The following is an 18,764-nucleotide window of genomic DNA, read 5'->3' as shown; positions in this document are numbered from 1 at the left end:
TGGAAGCCAGAATGGAAGAGCTCACAGTCGTGGTTTTAATTTCTACACTGCAACCAATTTTTAAGAAAGTACCATTTGTTAAATTAAAATGTAGTATCAAAGAATAATATCTGTAATCATTTGAAAATTATATTAATAAATTTCTCCATCTTTCTGATACATATTAACGTTTAATCAGATTTTTTTCTTTTTCCTTTTCATTTTTTTTTTCCTTTGCTACTGGGGATTGAACTTGAGGCACTTGACCATTGAGCCACATCCCCAGCTTTATTTTGTATTTTATTTAGATATAGGGTCTCACTGAGTTGCTTAGCACCTCGCTGTTGCTGAGGCTGGCTTCGAACTCTCCATCCTCCTGTCTCAGCCTCCCAAGCCGCTGGGATTACAGGCGTGTGTCACTGGCCACATTTTCTTCTTATACTTCATCTAAAGCAACATATAGCAACAGCTTGAATGCAGCAGCAGAGATGAAAATTCAGCTCTCCTTAACTAAGCCATATAAAGGTCTTTGCAAAAGTGTGATATAGTGCACTTCTTCTTACTGTTTTTTTGTGGGGGGAGTTGGGAATTATGGTTATATTCATAAGACAATGCTGCTTGTATTAAAATACTTAATATATTTTTATTTTTATTTTTTTTTATTGGTTGTTCAAAACAGTACAAAACTCTTGACATCATATTTCATACATTAGATTCAAGTGGGTTATGAACTCCTATTTTTACCCCAAATACAGATTGCAGAATCACATCGGTTACACATTCACATTTTTACATAATGCCATATTAGTGACTGTTGTATTCTACTACCTTTCCTAATTTAATATTAAAAATATTACTAAATAAGAACCCTTTGATATGCTCAGTAATACCTAAAGGTGGAAGGTGGCCTTAAGGCCAATACTTTTGAATTTAGAGGTGGTGGAACGTATCCATAGGGAGAGGTGGCTAAGTGGCTCTGCTCAGTATGCCCTAGTCCCTGGTCTCTCTGTTGTTTAAATTGAGTATATTTCATAGATCTGTATTCAAGTTCACTGTTTCTGGCCTGTCATCTTTACTACTGAGCCCCTTCATCAAGAAGTTGTTTAGGTGAATGTGTATTTCAGTTCTATAATTTCCATTTGATTTTTTTTCTTATTCCAGCATAATTCCTATAACTTCTATTTCTTTTCTGACATTTTCTTTATTTTTTAATGGATACGTAATAGTTGAAGCATTTTTATGACCCTCCCTTTAAAATCCTTGTCAGATAATTTCAACATCTGCTTCATCTGATTTTTGGTCCCAGGGTGAAAGACATTTTATTTTTTGTCTGTATGCCTTTTGGTGGTCCAGGCTGTAGGCCCTTGGCCCCAGTTTGGGGGAGTCTGGGAGATCCAAGGCTCCCCATGTTGTCGAGCCTGAGGTCGGGCCCCTATCCAGGACACCTTTCCTCCTCAGCTGTCAATTATTTTCATTATTGTCTGTTGGACAATTTTAAGCGTATTTGGAAGGGAAAGAGCTAGTCTAATCAACCTTGTTTTAGAACCAGCCATCATTTCATGTTTTTTATGATGAAAACTTTAACATTTGAAAAATGAAAATGAAAGAAATTATGTCAAAGTAGATTAACTTAGGTTTCATCCTCAGTGCTTTATAACATGTTTGCTTATTTTTATAGGAATTATGCTGGAATATGAAAAAAGTGGGGAATTGAAGACCAGATCTATAGATTTGCTTGAGCTCAGCCCTAGGTAAGTTACCTTTATAACGCAGCATGCATTTCGTATACCTGCACTTTCTTAGAAAACCCTAATGTAGGAGGATGCGTGGATGTGTGTGAACTACAGTGCACTATTTAAAAAGCCTTCTTCTGTTCCCCTGCACTCACCCCCATTTCCCCAGTTGTTAAGATCTTAGTCTGGGAAATTTGTCACAGTTGCTGTACCAGAAATGGTGCATTGTTACCAACTCAAGTCCACAGTATGCAGTTTTCCTTCATTTCTCTCTAATTCCCTTTTATTTCTAAGATCCTATCTAGGATTATATCCTGGCTGTGACAGTTTCTTAGACTTTCCTTATTTTGGGTGACTTTAACTTATCTAAGGAGTACTGGTTGTTGAGTTTGAAAAATATTGCTGAGTCTATTTTTTTTCTCAGGAAATGTTTCATGAGGCTGATTGCTTAGGTTCCTGCCCATCATTTGTCATGGGGCAGAGGCAGGAACCCTGATCTCTACCTCTGAAACTTGGTGTGAGCCCAGAAGAGATCTGTGAGGTCATAATGCCTGGAATTCACTGCCTTCAGGAGATCTCTGTGCAAATCTCCATTGTAAGAGATATGAGTAGTGTTTATAACTGTGGGAGTTCAAATTCAGATAGGTGAAAATATTCTCAATGGGTAGAAAAGAACAAATATACTGTGCTTTAGAGCTGTGGCCTGAGACAGCAGAGGGACTCTCACACAGAGGGCTGCACTGCAGTTTTAAATAAGCCCAGTGGCATGACAGCTGGAGAGAGAGGGCTCCCTTAGACATGGAGCTGCTGCCACTTGGGAGTTGCGGTGTTTAAGGGGACACTTGTCCTGGTGAGGACTGAGCATGACTTGGGGGATGCCAGTCTAAGTAGGGTCCAACCTTAGTCTAGGTGCCTAGGACAGAGCAGTTACTCAACAGGTATTTTTAAAAATCAAAGAATAAATGGTGATACAGGTAATGCCATTTAATTTCATCTACAATAATCTTTGTTTAACACTCTTTTTTTTTGATATATCATCTTTCACACTTTGCTTCAAGTGGGTTATGAACTCCCATTTTTCGTTGTTGAGGAGGTACTGAAAGCGCTGCCTCCCCACTCGCCGCCATGTTGGATCCCCAACACTCTTTGTTTATAAATGAAATCTGTTACTGATCTGTGTGACTCTGCTAGCATGCAAGAATTTTTTTTAGATGTTCTTTATTTAGTCTGCAGTGAGATATTTGCTTCTCCCACATGCACAGTTCCATTGGGTTTATTAAGAAACGATACAGTCACTAAACATAATCTCTATCCTCAATGGCCATATTGTTTGTTTTGAGAAATAAATTGTAGAAAACAGAGCATCATTTGAGTGGTTCAGGTAAACTTGTATAAGAGAGAGTAATTTCCAGTTGGAGATTAAAGAAAAACATGGTTTATGTTTAAAAAGTAGAGATCCTTGGGTGACTTCATAAAGGACTCGTGGGGCAGGGAATCTAGGAGCTCTAAATGCTTTGATATTCTCCTTAGGCTGTCACAGTCACTGGATAGTACCAAGCTGTGAGGAGGTGTAAGTGGTGGCCACCTACAGCCATGGCCATTCACTCATGATAATCTAGGTGTGATAGTGTTGGAAAGTAAATATTTCAAAGTTATAAAGTATGGATCTTATTTGTGGTTTTTCACAAGAATCTGGAAATATTTGTGCTTATAAAAATACTTGCATTATAGATGACATTATATAAGAATGTAGCTATTGGAATATTGCAGGACTGGATGTCCAGATTAGGTATTTGGTTAATTCAGATCTTGATAGCAAATCTGTTTGTATTCACACAATCTTTCCAAGAGGCATTATTATTGTTTTAATTTTTATGAAAGTATAATTCTTTTGATAATTGCATAGCTCAGAGTTTATCCATATAATGGTTGTAAATGGTCTCCGATTCATTTCTGTTCAAAATATTCACTACTTTTCCAAGTACATAATTATTTTTGAGAGCTGGGATCATATTTTACACTCACAGGGCCTAAGCTAGGGTAGGTATTCAACAAGCAACTGAACAAACAGGTTTGCCTTGCGTAAGAATGGAACTTAGGGAATCTTTTTTTAAGAGGAGGGAAGGGGATGCTTACCAGAGATCACATTTTAGGAGCTGATGCTGAGACAGAGTCAATGGGTAAAAGGCTTTTTGTACAGTGACATCTGTGACAGATGATCACATGCAGTGAGACCGAGCGGAAGTTGCCATCTGTCCATGGTGATGCATAGTGGACAGCAGTCTGCAGAGCCAAAGGGGAACCTGCAGCAAAGCATGCCAGTTAGAGGAGTCACTCATGGGACAGAAATGGCCAGGCTTTTGCACGGCTCCTTGCTCAGCCACGGGCTGAGGGTCTCCTAGGAGGGTCTTGCCCTGGCTCCAGTGCTGAATTTGGCCCTGAGGGCTGCAGTTGGAACTCACCAGCCAGCCAGACTCCTCTCCAGTAGCGGGCCTGGAGTTATATTTTGATAACACACAGTGCATCTTTCAAGCATGCTTATGACATAATTTGAAAAACAACTCTATTTTGGGTGCTCTGTGGTAGATATATATTAATACTTTCTTTTTGAATTAATACTATTCTTGGAGTAGCAAATTTTACCAAAGTTTCTATGGATTATTTGAATACTGGGAAAATCTCTCTCTCTCTCTCTCTCTCTCTCTCTCTAATATATATATATATATATATTAGAGAGAGAGGGAGAGAGAGGGAGAGAGAGAGAGAGAGGGAGAGAGAGAGGGAGAGAGGGAGTTTGTAAAATATGATCCCAGCTCTCAAAAAATATATATATTATAAAGATTAATTCTTCTTCAGAGAAATAGTATAGTCCAGAAGGACTATTATTAATCATTATTCTTCAAATGTTTATAGTGAGACATTTTATCTTGAAGTCTACCTTTTCTGAATTTCAGTTCTGCATTTCTAAAACAGTTAATGATGAAAGTGTTACATTAGCAGGTTGTTATAGTATTAAGAGAACATATTTAAAACAGAAAATATAGTACCAGGCATACTCAATATAAATTCAATGAAAATAAGTTCAATGATTGCAGGAGAAGCTCAGGAAAACGATAATGAGTTCCTTACACTCAAGAGTTGGGACGCTGTACCCTCAACCTTCCTAAGTGTCTTAGTCTGTTTTGTGCTGCTCTAACAAATACACCTGAGGCTGGGAAATTTCTGAAGAATAGAAATTTTTATCTCACTGCTCTGGAGGCTGGTAAATTCAAGATGGAGGTGAGAACAGGTTTAATTTTCTCTGCTTCCAAGAACACACATAGAGTTGTATGCTCTGGATGAGAGGAGTGCCATGTCCTCACAGCAAAGAGCAGAAGGGCCGATGGGATAAAATCCTTTGTCTGAGCTCTCGTGACTTCCTCCCTGCCTGGGGGCCCACCTCTCAGTGCTGTTGTATTGGCAATTTCAACATGAACTTTGGAGGGAAAACACACATTCAAACCATGGCACTCGGTGAGCTCCCCAGAGTCTTGGCACTCCCTCCATGAGAAAAGTCCCAGTTATGGAAACATGTTCTAGAAAGTCCAAGCATCTTGGGCTGGGATTGTGGCTCAGCGGTAGAACGCTCACCTAGTGCGGTCGGGACCTGGGTTCAATTCTCAGCACCACATTAAAAAAAAAAATAAAGGCATTGTGTTGTGTCCAGCTACAAAAAAAAAAAAAAAAAAAAAAAGAAAAAAAAAAGAAAGTCCAAGCATCTTGCTTCTGTGCCACTATGCTCCTGGTTGATGTGAGTGATACTTTTCAGAAATCTCTTGGAAACAGGATGGTATTCTTAAGAACATATAAATGTTATGCTTCATAAAGCAAAAACAGTTCTTCATGCAATGAATGCATGTGCAATTTTTGACATGAAAATATTTTTGGGGGTGAATTTCAGTACTGATGTCAGTGCTTTGGTGGAAGAGATCAAGAGAGCAGAACCTTTGATCACAGCCTCACGGACAGAGCAAGTCAGCCTCTTGGTGCAGAGATTGCAGGAGAAGCTCAGAGAGAACAGCAACCACAGCTTCTACCTGTTTAAGGTAAGGCCTGGTTAAAAATCACTGAGGGAAGAGTTTTGTTGAAGTAATTGATGCTTTATGAACTCTTCTTTTCCGGTAAATAGTTTTCTATTTCCTTAAAAATACGTTGTTTTTTTTTTTCCCAAGAAAGATTCTTCCCTGTGGTTTGCTTCAGTGCCTCAAGCATTTGCTAAGATTGTTTCAGTAACTGCTCTTTAAATAAATGAGTAAAAGACAACATTTATTTCTTAAGATAGTAAATGAATATTTGTAAGTAATTTAGCTACCCTTTATAATGATAAATTTAAAGGGTTATTACCATAAAGGTGGTTTTAAGTTAATAAATTATTAAAATTATCTTTCAGAGTAATTTTAAGAAGTCATGTTTCATATTATATCAGCATTTCATATTTTCTGCTTTTATGGCAACTAAACTATACTAATATTCAGTAAATTATTTATTAATATGAATTATATAATTTAAATTATATAGATATGCTTATTTTTCTCTGTAGTTTTGATAACTAAATTAAAATCATAACAAATGTGGTCAGTTTAGTACTCTTAAAAACAGATTTTTTATTTAAAACTTTTAAATTTAGTTTATTCTAAAATTCCTTCTTATCACACTGATTTTAATGCTTCAAATATAATTATGATGATAAATATAATTAGTATTTATGCTGTCCTCTATCTGATATAAAGTATCCAGGTCTTTAGTCAATCAGCCCTTCATTTTTCTTGAAGGATGAAGCTATTTTTATAATATCTTTATTTCCAGCAGGTGGCACTGTCTAACTACTAATGTGAGCTCTGTTGCTACAGTGATCCTGTAATTTATCATCCAAAGGGAACATTTTTCATAGTTAAAGGGGCACTATTAATAGTTACATTTTGAGAGCAGATATAGAACTTTCTTGGTCTAGATAATTACTCTATTAATAGATTATTCAATTTTTGGATATTAATTCAATGAATATTCATTAAGCAACCACTGTAAGCTAGACACCATAGGGAATGAGAGATAAATAAGATATCTATAGACTGTAAAGGAGTTTTAGAACTCAGAAAGCAATAATACATTGTAAAATCATCTTTGAAAGATATTTGATGTATTTCCTATAATACTTTTCATATGTATGTTTATATATATACACACACTAAACAATATGCAATTTGTAAAAAATATTAGGAATTAGTGCAATTTGTTATCTTATTTAATAGCTATAACTTATTTAAAGGTAAATTGGTACTGATGGAAAACACAATTGTGTTCTGTAATTATCTGTAAGTACCACATGTTTGGTTTGAATTTTATAGGAGGTGCAATTTTTTCCTCATTTGTTAGGATATTGAATATTGTCCGTTTATTACATATAATTAAAACAACATTGAATGTTTTTATTTGTTGGAAGTTAAAATCAAAATTAACTTAATTGGGTTGAATCCAAAATAAATGGTGTTTTTTTTCCGTTGAAGGTTCTCCGAGCACATATATTACCATTGACTAATGTTGCACTTAACAAATCAGGCTCATGGTAAGGTTTTCTTTTTATTTCCAATCTTTAATAATCAAGGGATAAAAATGTTTTAAGTGTTTGTCAAACATTCCAGTTAGTTAAGTAGCTAATATGTCCATTTCTGTGATTTTTGTGTCCTACTGAACACAGAAGAGAAATGTAAGCACTTTCTCCTTCTCTTCTAATCTAAGTTTCCTATAATATTTGTAGCATCTTAGGTAGAAAGCATACTGGGGTCTCAGAAATATTATAGCTGTGAAGAATTTGACTCAGGAATAGGTCAGTTGGGGTGACCTCACGTTGGCCTTGGCATTTAGGGCAGACAAGGCATCATCGTGGCTGGTTGTGACCTGACAATTCAGAGCAGGTAATTTACTTTTGGGGGTGTGATGAATAGAACCGTCAAGCCCATGTGCAGGAAGTGCCCTTGATGAGCTTACAATCTGAGGTGATAGGTAGGAAGGATGGGGTAGAAGGCGTGTATGGACCCTTGAACATGAATGTAATTACACCTGATTGGTTTGCTAAGGCTGCCATAGTAAGTCAGCACACACTAAGCAGTTTTCACAACAGAAATGTATCAGCTTGCAGTTCTGAAGGTTAGAGGTCCCAGGATAAGGTGGCTCCTTCAGAGGGCTGTGAGGAAGACTCTGCCCTACACCTCTGTCCTGGATATTTTCTGGCAATTAAAGCACCATCCTTATTATGTCATCATTTTCACATGATGTTCTTGCTGTGTATCTGCCTGGTTTCAGATTTCTCTTGCTTATACAAATACAAGTCCTACCAGATTAGGGCCTTACTCTACCCAATATGATCTCCTTTTAACTAACTACATATGCAATGGTCCTATTTCCAAATAATCACATTCTGAGATACCAGGGGGTTAGGACTTCAGTATAAAAATTGCAGGAGGACATAGTTCAACACATAGCAATTACTATGGTTCATATGTGTAGACGTGCACATACAGGTCTGTTTCTAGCAAAAGATGGAGGAAAGCCAGACAAGAAGCCAGAAGGAAAATGCCTAGAAGAGAATGGTTTTGTTTAAGCAAGAGATGAAGGTAATGGATCTAGGGAGACGTGGCCATATTAAGGGTGTATTTTGAGATGGCACTAGTAGAATTTACTGAGAGCTCACGTGTGGAGTGTGTGGGGGGGAAGGAAGATCAAGGGCAACGTGGGAATTGTATGATCTGTAAAACTGTGAGAAAGATGCTGTCACAGAGATAGATGCAGAGTTTCATAAACTACTGCTCATTATATATCCTGTTTAACAGTGTAAGAATATATATCATGGAGGGTAACCATTGTTAGAAGAACCCCTATTTTATATAGGGACTTCTTTTATTGGTTGGGATAAAGATAATTTTCTAAGTCAAAAAATTTAACTATTGTTCTTAATTTTGTTGTTCTGCATACATGATTTCCACTGAGAAAAGCAAAACAAAGGAATTATCCTGTCAGTGAAATCTGAAGCCTCTGTTAACATACTGCCATCCTGCATGTTGTCTGTGTTTCTGTGTTAGCTTTATCACGGGGAGCTATGATCGGACATGCAAGCTCTGGGACACTGCATCTGGAGAGGAGCTGCACACCCTGGAAGGTCACAGGAACGTGGTTTACGCCATAGCATTCAACAATCCTTACGGGTCTGTTCTTTCATTCACTTACTCCTTCAATTCATGAGTTCATTCCTCTGTGTATTGGGGGTCGAAGGGAAGACAGTGCATTGCAAAGTACTGAGTGCCTGTTACGTGCTTTAGCAGCCTTTCAGTTCCTCCTTCAGTGCTTAAAAAGCCTTTGGGATAGGTATCATTTTTATAACGGTCAAGCTCTGTTGCCCTTCCCAGCATCACACCGTGGGGAAGCGGGGAGCTGGAGTTCATGTTCAGCAACACTGTCTCGGCCCTTGGGAGTCCCCGGGAGGCAGTTCCTATGGATGAGTAGAGCACTGGGCAGGTGGCTCTGGAGAAGATGAGGTGAAAATGCACCATGTAACATGCACGAGTTAATTTTCATTCTTGCCAGGTAGAAAAGAATGCATGTGGTAGCATGCTAAATAACTGTGCCAAGAAGAGCAGAGGTACTTAAACACCACCCTCTGCTTGGCTGAGGCAGCAGAGCAAGTGTGCAGTGTGTTCTGTCCTTCTGCACAGTGTACTACTGATGCCTTGGCACTGGGTGTTTTACTGGTGAGGTATCCCCCAGCTTGTCTCTTCCACAGTGAGGGTATGAGCCTATCCAGGGCTAGTTGTATGTACTCATGCACTGGAATTTAATTACACAAATTATTGAAATGCTACATAAACTAATGAAACATGAGTGTGAAAAGAAAGCTGTTGTTTTCTACAGAAACAGATCAGATAAACCTTTGAAAAAAATAGTTATTAAATGAAGCTGTAGAGTGATCAATGTCAAATTAGAAAATATGGAAAAATTCTGCACTTGAGCCGGGCACTGAGCACACACCTGTAATGCCAGCAGATTGGAAAGCTGAGGCAGGAGTACTGTGAGTCCAGAACCAGCCACAGCAAGGCTCTAAGCAACTGAGCAAGACCCTGTCTCCAAGTAAAAACTAAAAAAAGGGGCTGGGGATGTGTCTCAGTGAGTAAGCATCCCTGGGTTCAATCCCTGGTACAAAATAAATAAATAAGAAAAAATTCTGTACTCAGATTGTTCTGTGAGTATATTTAAATTCTTTTGAGTTTCTCATTCAATTTTAAAGAGAAGAAAATTATAAACTGTAGAGTTTTGATAGGATTTCTTAACAGATGATGAACTCTGATTAGTTGACCTATAGTCAAAGGGCCCCAGCCTTTTGTCAAGAGATGGGCAAATAAGTCTATATTCGTACTCATTTGAGTAAAAAAAAAAATTGAAGATTGTTATTTTCAAATATCAAAAGTAACTTTAAAATCTTTTTTTTTCATGATTGTTCACTTTAAAGTTAGTTTTTCCATCAATGAAGCTGTTCAATAAATATGGTTCATTTACAATGAGTTAGGACAAAACAGTAAGTGGTTTAAAAGCCCAGAGGAGAAGAAGACTATGATTTCTCCTGGTTCAAGTGTCTGTGAAGGTGATGTGGGACTAAAGCCTAAACCTGGACGGTGGAAGGTGGAGGAGGGGCCGTCAGCAGCTCAGGATTGTGAGGTGTGGAGTCCTCCAGCCAGCTCAGCTGCCAGGTCTCCAGTGGAATTTCCTCTGGAGAGTCACAGGGGGTGAGGATGGAGCATCCTGGGAGTGTGAGCCCTGTTCTACAAGCCTGAGAAGCTTTAGAAGGCTTCTGAACACAGAAGGGAAGCAAGGACTGCTCTTTAGAGGGCTTGCCCTGCAGAGGGAAGGGGTCAAGGGGTTTGGTGGTGGGAAGAAGCCTGAGGCAAGAGGCAAAGAGATGGGTTAGGAGGCAGGGCCATTACTCTGCTCAGGGGGTAATGAAAACTCCCCTGACAGAGTGGTAGAAGAGAGGAATTTTATAAAAATTTGATGCACTTAGAGATTTTATACTGCAATTAAAACAATTAATATCCAGGTTGCTAATGATATTGTATCTTTTTAAAATGTAATGCTTTTCAAGACACATGAATTGTGATTGTACAATCAACCTTAATTGGTGCATTAAAGTGATTAAACATTGCAATTAAATTACAGAAAATTTAACTTTATGTATTTTTACATTATAGAGAATGACAGTTTTTATAATACCTTATTATACCAACTTGTGGAAGTGAAAAATTTTTATTGAAATTATAAATTATACTGGTTCACTGTATAATTCCTACTTTCATTTCATTTCAATTCTCTATCATATAATATGATATTCTTTAGTAGTCGACTTAACAGATGTGATATTTTTTGGCATCTTTCTGAGAACAAAGATTTCTGAGAAAAAAATGGTGCAGAATACATTCTGTCCCTTCTGTCTGATTCTACCAAGAGTCCCTGATGAATATCTCTCTTGTCCAGTTATGTAAATAGTTTTCACAGTTTGATGATTTATTTATTTGCTAATGCAGTATCTTTGAATTTCATGGTCTGTGGGTTTCAGCAGAGTGAGCCAGCCACCAAAGAATAAGTTGGAGTGAGTGTGTGTGTGTGTGTATGGGGGGGGGGGGGAGAGAGAAACAGAGATAGAGACACTTCCACTGATTTAGTGTTTATTTCTTTTATACAGTGGGTCAGGAGTGAGTTTTGATTCAATATAATAATTCTAAAAAATGCTGACATTAGTAATATTTATAACATGGATAGAGAACAGTTTGTGGCAGAACAGAAATCAGTCAAGAAATAACGGCCACCCTGAGTCTCATGTATTTGAGGGTAGGAAGGATGGAAAACGGACTGAGGTAAGTCACAGGCCATTGAACTTGCCTTGACAACATAAAGATGACAGCAAGATGTCAAGGAGAAAGCCAGTTCTGACACTGAGGGGCCACCAGCCTTCAGTGACAGGGGCTTTGGATGGTTTGTGGTGGCTCCCCAGGACATTCTGTCTACACTGCCCTGGGGTATAGATAGAGAACACCTTGCTTTCCATTATTCTGAGAGACCGCAGAAATACTATGTGGGTGACCTGGGAACAGAGGCAGAAAGCAAGACTTCAGTGTTACTCTGGGCAAACAGAGACTTGGCCACTGGGCTGGGTATTTATAATTTGCTTTAGGATATGTGTTGGGTCTTAAAGACCCTGCACTTTTGAACAACAAACTTACACATTAAATGCTCATCCAACTGGGTGAACATCTTGAGGACTTGCTATAAAGGCTAAGTATGGGTCAGGAATAAAAGATAAGGCTTTGGTGCCAAGACCAAGGGTTAGTCCAGCGAATCTACCTCTAGCCCTTGGGTGGGAGCAGTAGAGCTGCCCTGGGGTCAACTGGGAGCCTTCAGTTTAAAAGACTCCAGTCTTTACCAATTTTCTCTTTGAATTCTTCCAACATGAGTAATATTGGTGTTGTTTTCCCAAGGAGACCCTTACTGCCAAACTTCTCAAAACTTTGTTAGCATTTGGTTAATTGGCTTTATATCTTTTTCTCTTCTTTTAAATTCAGTGTTACCTTTTAGCAGAATTTTTCTGCTAAAAAAATTGCATATTATTGATATCCACATTACTAATTTTCTGAATGAAGCTTTTGCCATATTCATTGTTAATTTCAAAAATTGTTATAATCCCAAACAAATATATTTATTCCTTTAATATAAAAACTTTAACATTGAACATACAGATTGATGCCATTCAATTAAACCTTAATTTGGTCATCCACTGATACAGGGTCGCTTACAGTTTTAAAAGTGAAATACATTTCTAAGTAGATAAATATCCATGTGCTGATATTCAGTGTATCATATATAATGTGACTGAATATGTTTCAAAAATTCTTATTTTAAAAAATTGCAGTGACAAAATCGCAACCGGGTCCTTTGATAAGACTTGTAAACTGTGGAGTGCAGAAACAGGAAAATGTTACCATACTTTTAGGGGGCACACAGCAGAAATAGTGAGTATATTTCACATTTTGAAATATATTTTATGTTGCTGTTTGTTTTAGGATTTCACTATGAAAGTACGAGTTCTACTTTTATAATTAATTTTCAAATTCTATCCCAGTATTTTCTTAGTCTGCATGGATTTTATATGGTGGTGGTGATATAATTTAAAAACAACTTAAGTTTTAATAATCTGCAGGTACTGTCAAAGAGCAGTATTTTGTACTAAGTGGATCTGTGATATGATAAATATGTGAGTATAATATTCAGCTTTATTTTTTCATTAACTTGTTTTTAAAGAACTCACTTAATATAGGCTGATGAAGTTATTAAAATAGCTTTAAAACAACTTTTAACATCATATTTAGGCTTATTATTTTCTGAGTATCATTAGAACTCCAATTTGAATAAATATTCTGATACTCTAAATAGATTTCACAGTTGGGGGGTCCTTGCCCTTGACCATTTCTGTGTTAAAATCTTAAAACAATAGTGAGCTAATTGGCATCATATGGATAACTTAAAAATAAGCAACCTGCTTATTTTAGGAGTGAACTTACGCTCATCCTTCCAGTTCATGGTATATTTATCCCGCAAGGTACAGTTCAGGAAGACATTGTACTACAGGAAGACATTGTAAAATGACCCTGTAGGGGCTCATAGTTCAGGAGCTGCTGTTCTAAGACTGTTACATGTTCTAGCTTAATGGTGCCTCCTAACAACCCTAAGAGGTAGGTTGCCCATCTTGAAGCACAGATGAGGACACTGAGGCATAGAGAGTCACTTGCTTAAGGTCAAAGAGAGACATAATCTCTTTTGTAGAGAGCAGCACATCTCTACACTTCCTTGGAGTTTTGAAAGGTTTTCTTTACATAGAGTTCTTAGGCTGACTTATAATTTCTCACTATTAAGTGTATGTGAAACGTGGCCTCCAGGAGGCCTATCAGGAAAGGATGCAGTTATTGTCCTCCAGAGATTTTGCAGTTCAGTAGGAGGAGTAGAAGCATCGGTGAGTAAGTGCAGAGATGTGTTGAGATGGCGAGAAGTGGGCTGGGGTTCAGTGAGGGCCTGGGGGGCTGTCAAGTATCTGTATCCTTGGCCAGGAAAGGAGCTCAGGGAAGACTTAGAGAGATGACATGAGCACTGCAGGCAAGGGAGCAGCGCTGGCCAATGCCAAGAGGAGTGTGCAAACACGCATGTGCCTGGGAGCTCAGGCAGCTGTGCGATGACAGCAGAACCTCCTGACCGTCCCCTCTGAAGGCATGCACACGGTATGCTGCGGGCGGTGTGCCACCCACTGCAGGGAGTTGAGTGATGGGTCAGGATCCCCAGTGCTGTCCAGCTGCCTGGATGAAGAACCCCAGGGCCTTGGCACACCAATAGCCCAGTCAAAGCCAGATCACCAGGCAGGAATAGTTGAAGTGGGAGAGACAGGCAAAGGCCATCTTGTAGATTTGTAGAGGGCCTGTGCCACGCTGAGACATTTGGGCTTTGTCTTGAGGTCAGGCCACACTGCTGAGGCTCTGCAGCTGGGAGGAGGTACCTCAGCTTGGCTTCTGGGAAGACTGTGGTGGTGCTCAGGAAAGGTGGGAGGTAGGTGAGGTCAGACATACAGGCCAGTGGGGGACCTTGCTGCTGCCAGATGAGAGGTGATGCAACCTTTTCCTGGGGCAGATAAGAGTGTGAGAGATGTAAGGGAGTGGGGGGAGTACCACATGGTTACCAAGGGAGTCTGAGGCATGAGTGAAAAGGGGCACCCAGGGTGATTCCCTGATTTGGGGCGTGGGTGATGGGTAGTGCCACACACTAACTCTATATCATTGAGGAGGAACAGGTTTGCATTCATAGGATCTGGAGTCTTTGGTTGATTAAAGATGCCTGTGCGATACCCAGACAGGCATCCATTTGGCTGTTGGCTCTTTGGGGCTGGAACTGACTGGGGAGTGAGGTCTGGGGAGGGGCCTTGGTCTCCTGGTACCATTAGAATCCACTGAGCCATGGAAAATGGCCAGAGGAAGGGTTACACACAGACAAGAGACTGACAGAATCCCGAAATATAAAAACGACAAACCTTTAATTGATACACCCCCCTGTCCCAACAACAACAAATGAAAACCAAAACAAAATGAGAAGAAAGAGGAGAAAGCAGAGAACCTTAAAGCTGTACAGATATCAGAAACAAAGGAGTCCACACCACAAGCATCAGGGAGGCTAACTGGGATGACCAACAGAGCCCTTTGGATTGGACCCATCCACAGCAGTGTCAGGACTATTGAAGAGTGAGTCCAAGATGAGCAAAAAGTAATGGTAAATCATTTTTCCAAGGAACTTGGGAAAAGGTAATTGAAATGGGCACCTAGGGTCACAGGAGAAAGTGCTTTCAAGTAAGAAAAGCTCAAGCATATTGACAGGCCCCTGGGAAGGATCTAGTCAAGAAAGAAGGACAGCTGATAGGTACATGTCCCCTAGAAATCCAGGGAAGGGGGTTCTAGAATGGGCAAAGGGAAGGAAGCTCCCAGCCATAAGGAGAGTTTTCTCAAGGAAGCAATCAGAGGCCAGGTTGTCTGTTGAGGGAGAGTGAGGGTGAGACTGGGGGCAAGAGTGGCAACAGGAGAAGGGGGAGCCAGAGGCAAGTCTAACCCAGTGGGTGGTGGTGCTGAGGCCCTGGGGCAGAGGCATGAGTGAGCCACACCAGTGACCGATGCAGTTTTCTTAGGCTACCTGGGTAGAGTGATGAGGCGGGAAGGTGGGTGACTGATTAAAACCCTGGCTTGACAAAAGTTCATGTTCCGAGTTGGTTGGAGGGTGCATTTGAAAGAAGATAGGAACTGAAAACATGGAGGCTGCTGGCAGGAGCTCTGCTTCCTGGGTGTCAGGTGAATATGGAAGATAGAATGCCAGAGGCAGGGATCTCGGGATCTCAGGGAAGCCGAAGAGTCTGTGGCGAGAAGGGAGGGAACATGAGAGAGAAAGCTGAAGTACTGGGAAATGGGGCCCATAGATTGGTGAGTTGGTGATGAATCTTCTAGAGAAGGTGATGTCAAGGTGCAGGGTGCAGCCAGAGGGGCAGGTACTGAAGAGGACCAGGGGGACTGGATGTATTGCCCACATGAAGGCCACCGAGGGTGTGCAATGGGCAGTGCGAGCCAGTGTCACAGTCCTTTGGTGAGGGACGTTATCACAAGGACCGTGATGCCAGCAGCAAGGGACGGGCGCCAGACAGCTTGAAAGTCGAGAGAGGTGGCTTTGCTGTTGTTCTTCTGGTGTCAAAAAGTGTCAGAGAGGGTCCATGCCCCTCGGAGCCTGAGCTGAGGTGTGGGGACTGGTTCCATTTGGCCTGGCGCATAGGGTTTCCTGTACCTGACCTTTTGTTATTTACTCAAAGACTTAAACTGAATCTGCCAAGGTCATTGCAAGGCCACAGAGAATTCACAGTTTGAACCTCTATCCTTCTAAAGTTTCTTCCATTTCATACAACGTAGGTGTGCTTATCGTTCAACCCCCAAAGCACTCTGGTGGCTACTGGAAGCATGGACACAACGGCCAAGCTGTGGAACACCGAGAATGGAGAGGAAATGTGCACCCTGACGGTGTGTCAGTGTGTTGGTGTGTCGTGATGTTCACGCACCTGTCTTTGTCCTCGTTTTCTATCTGTGTCTTTGTTACGATGAGCGCTGTTAGAAGATGCTCTCAAAGTACTGGGTTTCAGGCTGCAGGGGGAGAGTTGCAGTTGGCCTGCTGACTGTTCCAACAGACTTGGTGAGGGCCTGGAAAGCCATATGAGCTTTGATTTTGATGACTTTTATTCTGAAAAAAAACAACCATAGCCTTGAACCCATGTAGTCTCTGTGGCTAAAAGAAAAGTAGGCGGGCTGGCCCTGTTTGGAAGAGGCAGCCCTGGAGGTCCCTGCAGAAGATTCCCTACGGGGGCGCATGTCCACACTCCCCTCACCTGCCTGTCTCTGAGATCTCCTGGGAGAGTCCCATGACAAGGGGGTGGGACAGGGGCAGAAAGGCCAAGGCACACCTGCAGAGTGGTGCTGATGGGTTTCCTCTTCTCACCTGTCACCACCACACACACCTTCCCCAGGCCTGCCGCCCTCCCCTCTGTCCTGCCCTGACCCACGTGACCACAACAAAATGGACCTATTTATGCTGTAATAAGTGGGAACAGCTACACAGAAATTCCCATTTTCTTATCCTTTCAAAACTATAAATAAATATAAAAAGCCTGATTCTTTACCTAAGGAAGTTAACAGATGGACTAAAACAAGAGAAGAGAGGTCCCCATTGAAAAGCAACACCAAAGGCTTTTCTCCCTTAACTCTGAGTACCCAGTGTCACCGACATGTGTGCGCTCTCTAACTCAGATGTCACATTTCCAGGGCCCTTGCTTCCTCACTGCCTCTTCTTTCAGGAGAAATGGCTGGAAAAACCCTGTTAGTACCCGCAGTTCAACTGAAGGGACTCCTCCCCTGACTGTGCTGAGGGCACTGTGTGCTCAGAATTCTAACATTCAGCCACGTTTCACTTTTGTCATTTGGAATCAACCAGAAAATCGGTTGAAAATGAACTTTTGCAATACTTTGTTATTTAAAAATATGATGGTGTTAATTTACTAAAATAATTAGGAAAACTCGGGGTGCACTCCAAGCAGGAGAGGCTCATCAGAGTTGCAGGATCTGCTCCAGGGAGAGGCTTCTTCCCACTGCCTCGTACACTGGAATCCCCATGTGCCAGCTGGCATTTCATCACTGTGACCAAAATGCCTGACAAGAACAACTTAGAGAAGAAAAGGTCTATTATGCCTCATGGTTTCAGAAGTTCAGTCCCTGGTTGTCCAGCTGCAGGGTAGGAATATCAAGGCCTAGAGACGTGACAGAGGGAAGCTGCTCAGCTCATGGCAGCTGGTAAGCAGAAAGTGAAGAAGGGGACAGGGACAGATATAGTCCCCAAGACCCCCCCCTCCCCCAGTGACTTCCTCCAGCCACACCCACTTGCCTACACTTACCATTACAAATCCATTTAGGTTATTACTCCATCAGATGGATTAACCCACTGTTGAGGGTACAGTCCTCATGACCATTTTTTTCCCCCTGAAAGCCCCACCTCTGACGCTTGCCACATTGGGAACTGTGCTGTCAACACATGAGCTCCTCTGGGAACATTCCGGATCCAAACCACAACACATTAGCAGTACACTGTAACCAGGGAAGTTCAGACCAAAAGCCAGGTGTTTGTTAATCTGTTTCTTGTATATTCTGAAGACTTTCTTTCTTTAAAGTTAAATTTGTTCATACACTGTTTTGATTTGCCCATCATCTGTAGATAGATCAGATACTGTTCCTTTTAGCACTTCCAAGATAATGAGAAAGAAGCTCCCTAATTTCCCCAAACACGGCCCCTCCCTCCCTCCCTCCCTCCCTCCCTCCCTTCCTTCTTTCTTTCCCTCCTTCTATAGCTTCATTGAGTTAAAATGTAAGGCAGTGATTTTTAATAATCTCATAGAACTCTATAACCATATAAATCAATTTTTAGAACATTGTTATCATCCCGGAAAGAAACCTGAGCCCATTTGTAGCCACCGCGCATTCTCAGCCCACAGCCAGCCACTGTTTCCCCTCTCTCTATGGCTCTGCCTCCTCTAGCATTTTCTTCTTAGAGTATGATGTTGTGGAACTGTTTTATCCACGGGTATGCATGACAATATCTGGTCTTCTTCTAGGGACATTTGGCAGAAATCATTTCCTTGGCATTTGACACCTCTGGAAACAGAATCATCACCGGGTCCTTTGACCACACAGTTGCAGTGTGGGATGCTTCTACTGGGAGGTAATTCTTGAGAAGTGAAATTGATCACATTGCATTTTTATGTATATATCAATGGGCCACAAAGAAACCCTGTTCTGCATAAATAACATGTGCCAATAAGAAAAAAGGAAATTTTAAACCTGGGTCAGGGGGTTAAGAAGAACT

At 40.8% G+C, this 18,764-nt stretch overlaps 1 protein-coding gene across 1 annotated transcript in view; it reads left to right on the top strand.

Moving 5' to 3' along the window:
• The first annotated feature begins 1,662 nt into the window (after positions 1-1,662).
• Positions 1,663-18,764, top strand: part of Daw1 (dynein assembly factor with WD repeats 1) — a 31,284-nt gene continuing 14,182 nt past the window's right edge. The window contains exons 1-7 of the mRNA XM_027941998.2: positions 1,663-1,730; positions 5,653-5,797; positions 7,256-7,314; positions 8,828-8,950; positions 12,700-12,799; positions 16,271-16,378; positions 18,514-18,620. Coding sequence (XP_027797799.2) covers positions 1,663-1,730; positions 5,653-5,797; positions 7,256-7,314; positions 8,828-8,950; positions 12,700-12,799; positions 16,271-16,378; positions 18,514-18,620 — 710 coding nt within the window. The remainder of the gene's footprint in view (positions 1,731-5,652; positions 5,798-7,255; positions 7,315-8,827; positions 8,951-12,699; positions 12,800-16,270; positions 16,379-18,513; positions 18,621-18,764) is intronic.

This window comes from Marmota flaviventris, chromosome 11 (assembly GCF_047511675.1).
Source record: "Marmota flaviventris isolate mMarFla1 chromosome 11, mMarFla1.hap1, whole genome shotgun sequence".
NCBI classification, from domain to species: domain Eukaryota; kingdom Metazoa; phylum Chordata; class Mammalia; order Rodentia; family Sciuridae; genus Marmota; species Marmota flaviventris.
Note: the sequence above shows the minus strand (reverse complement) of the source record. Positions and strands in the feature narration are given on the sequence as shown.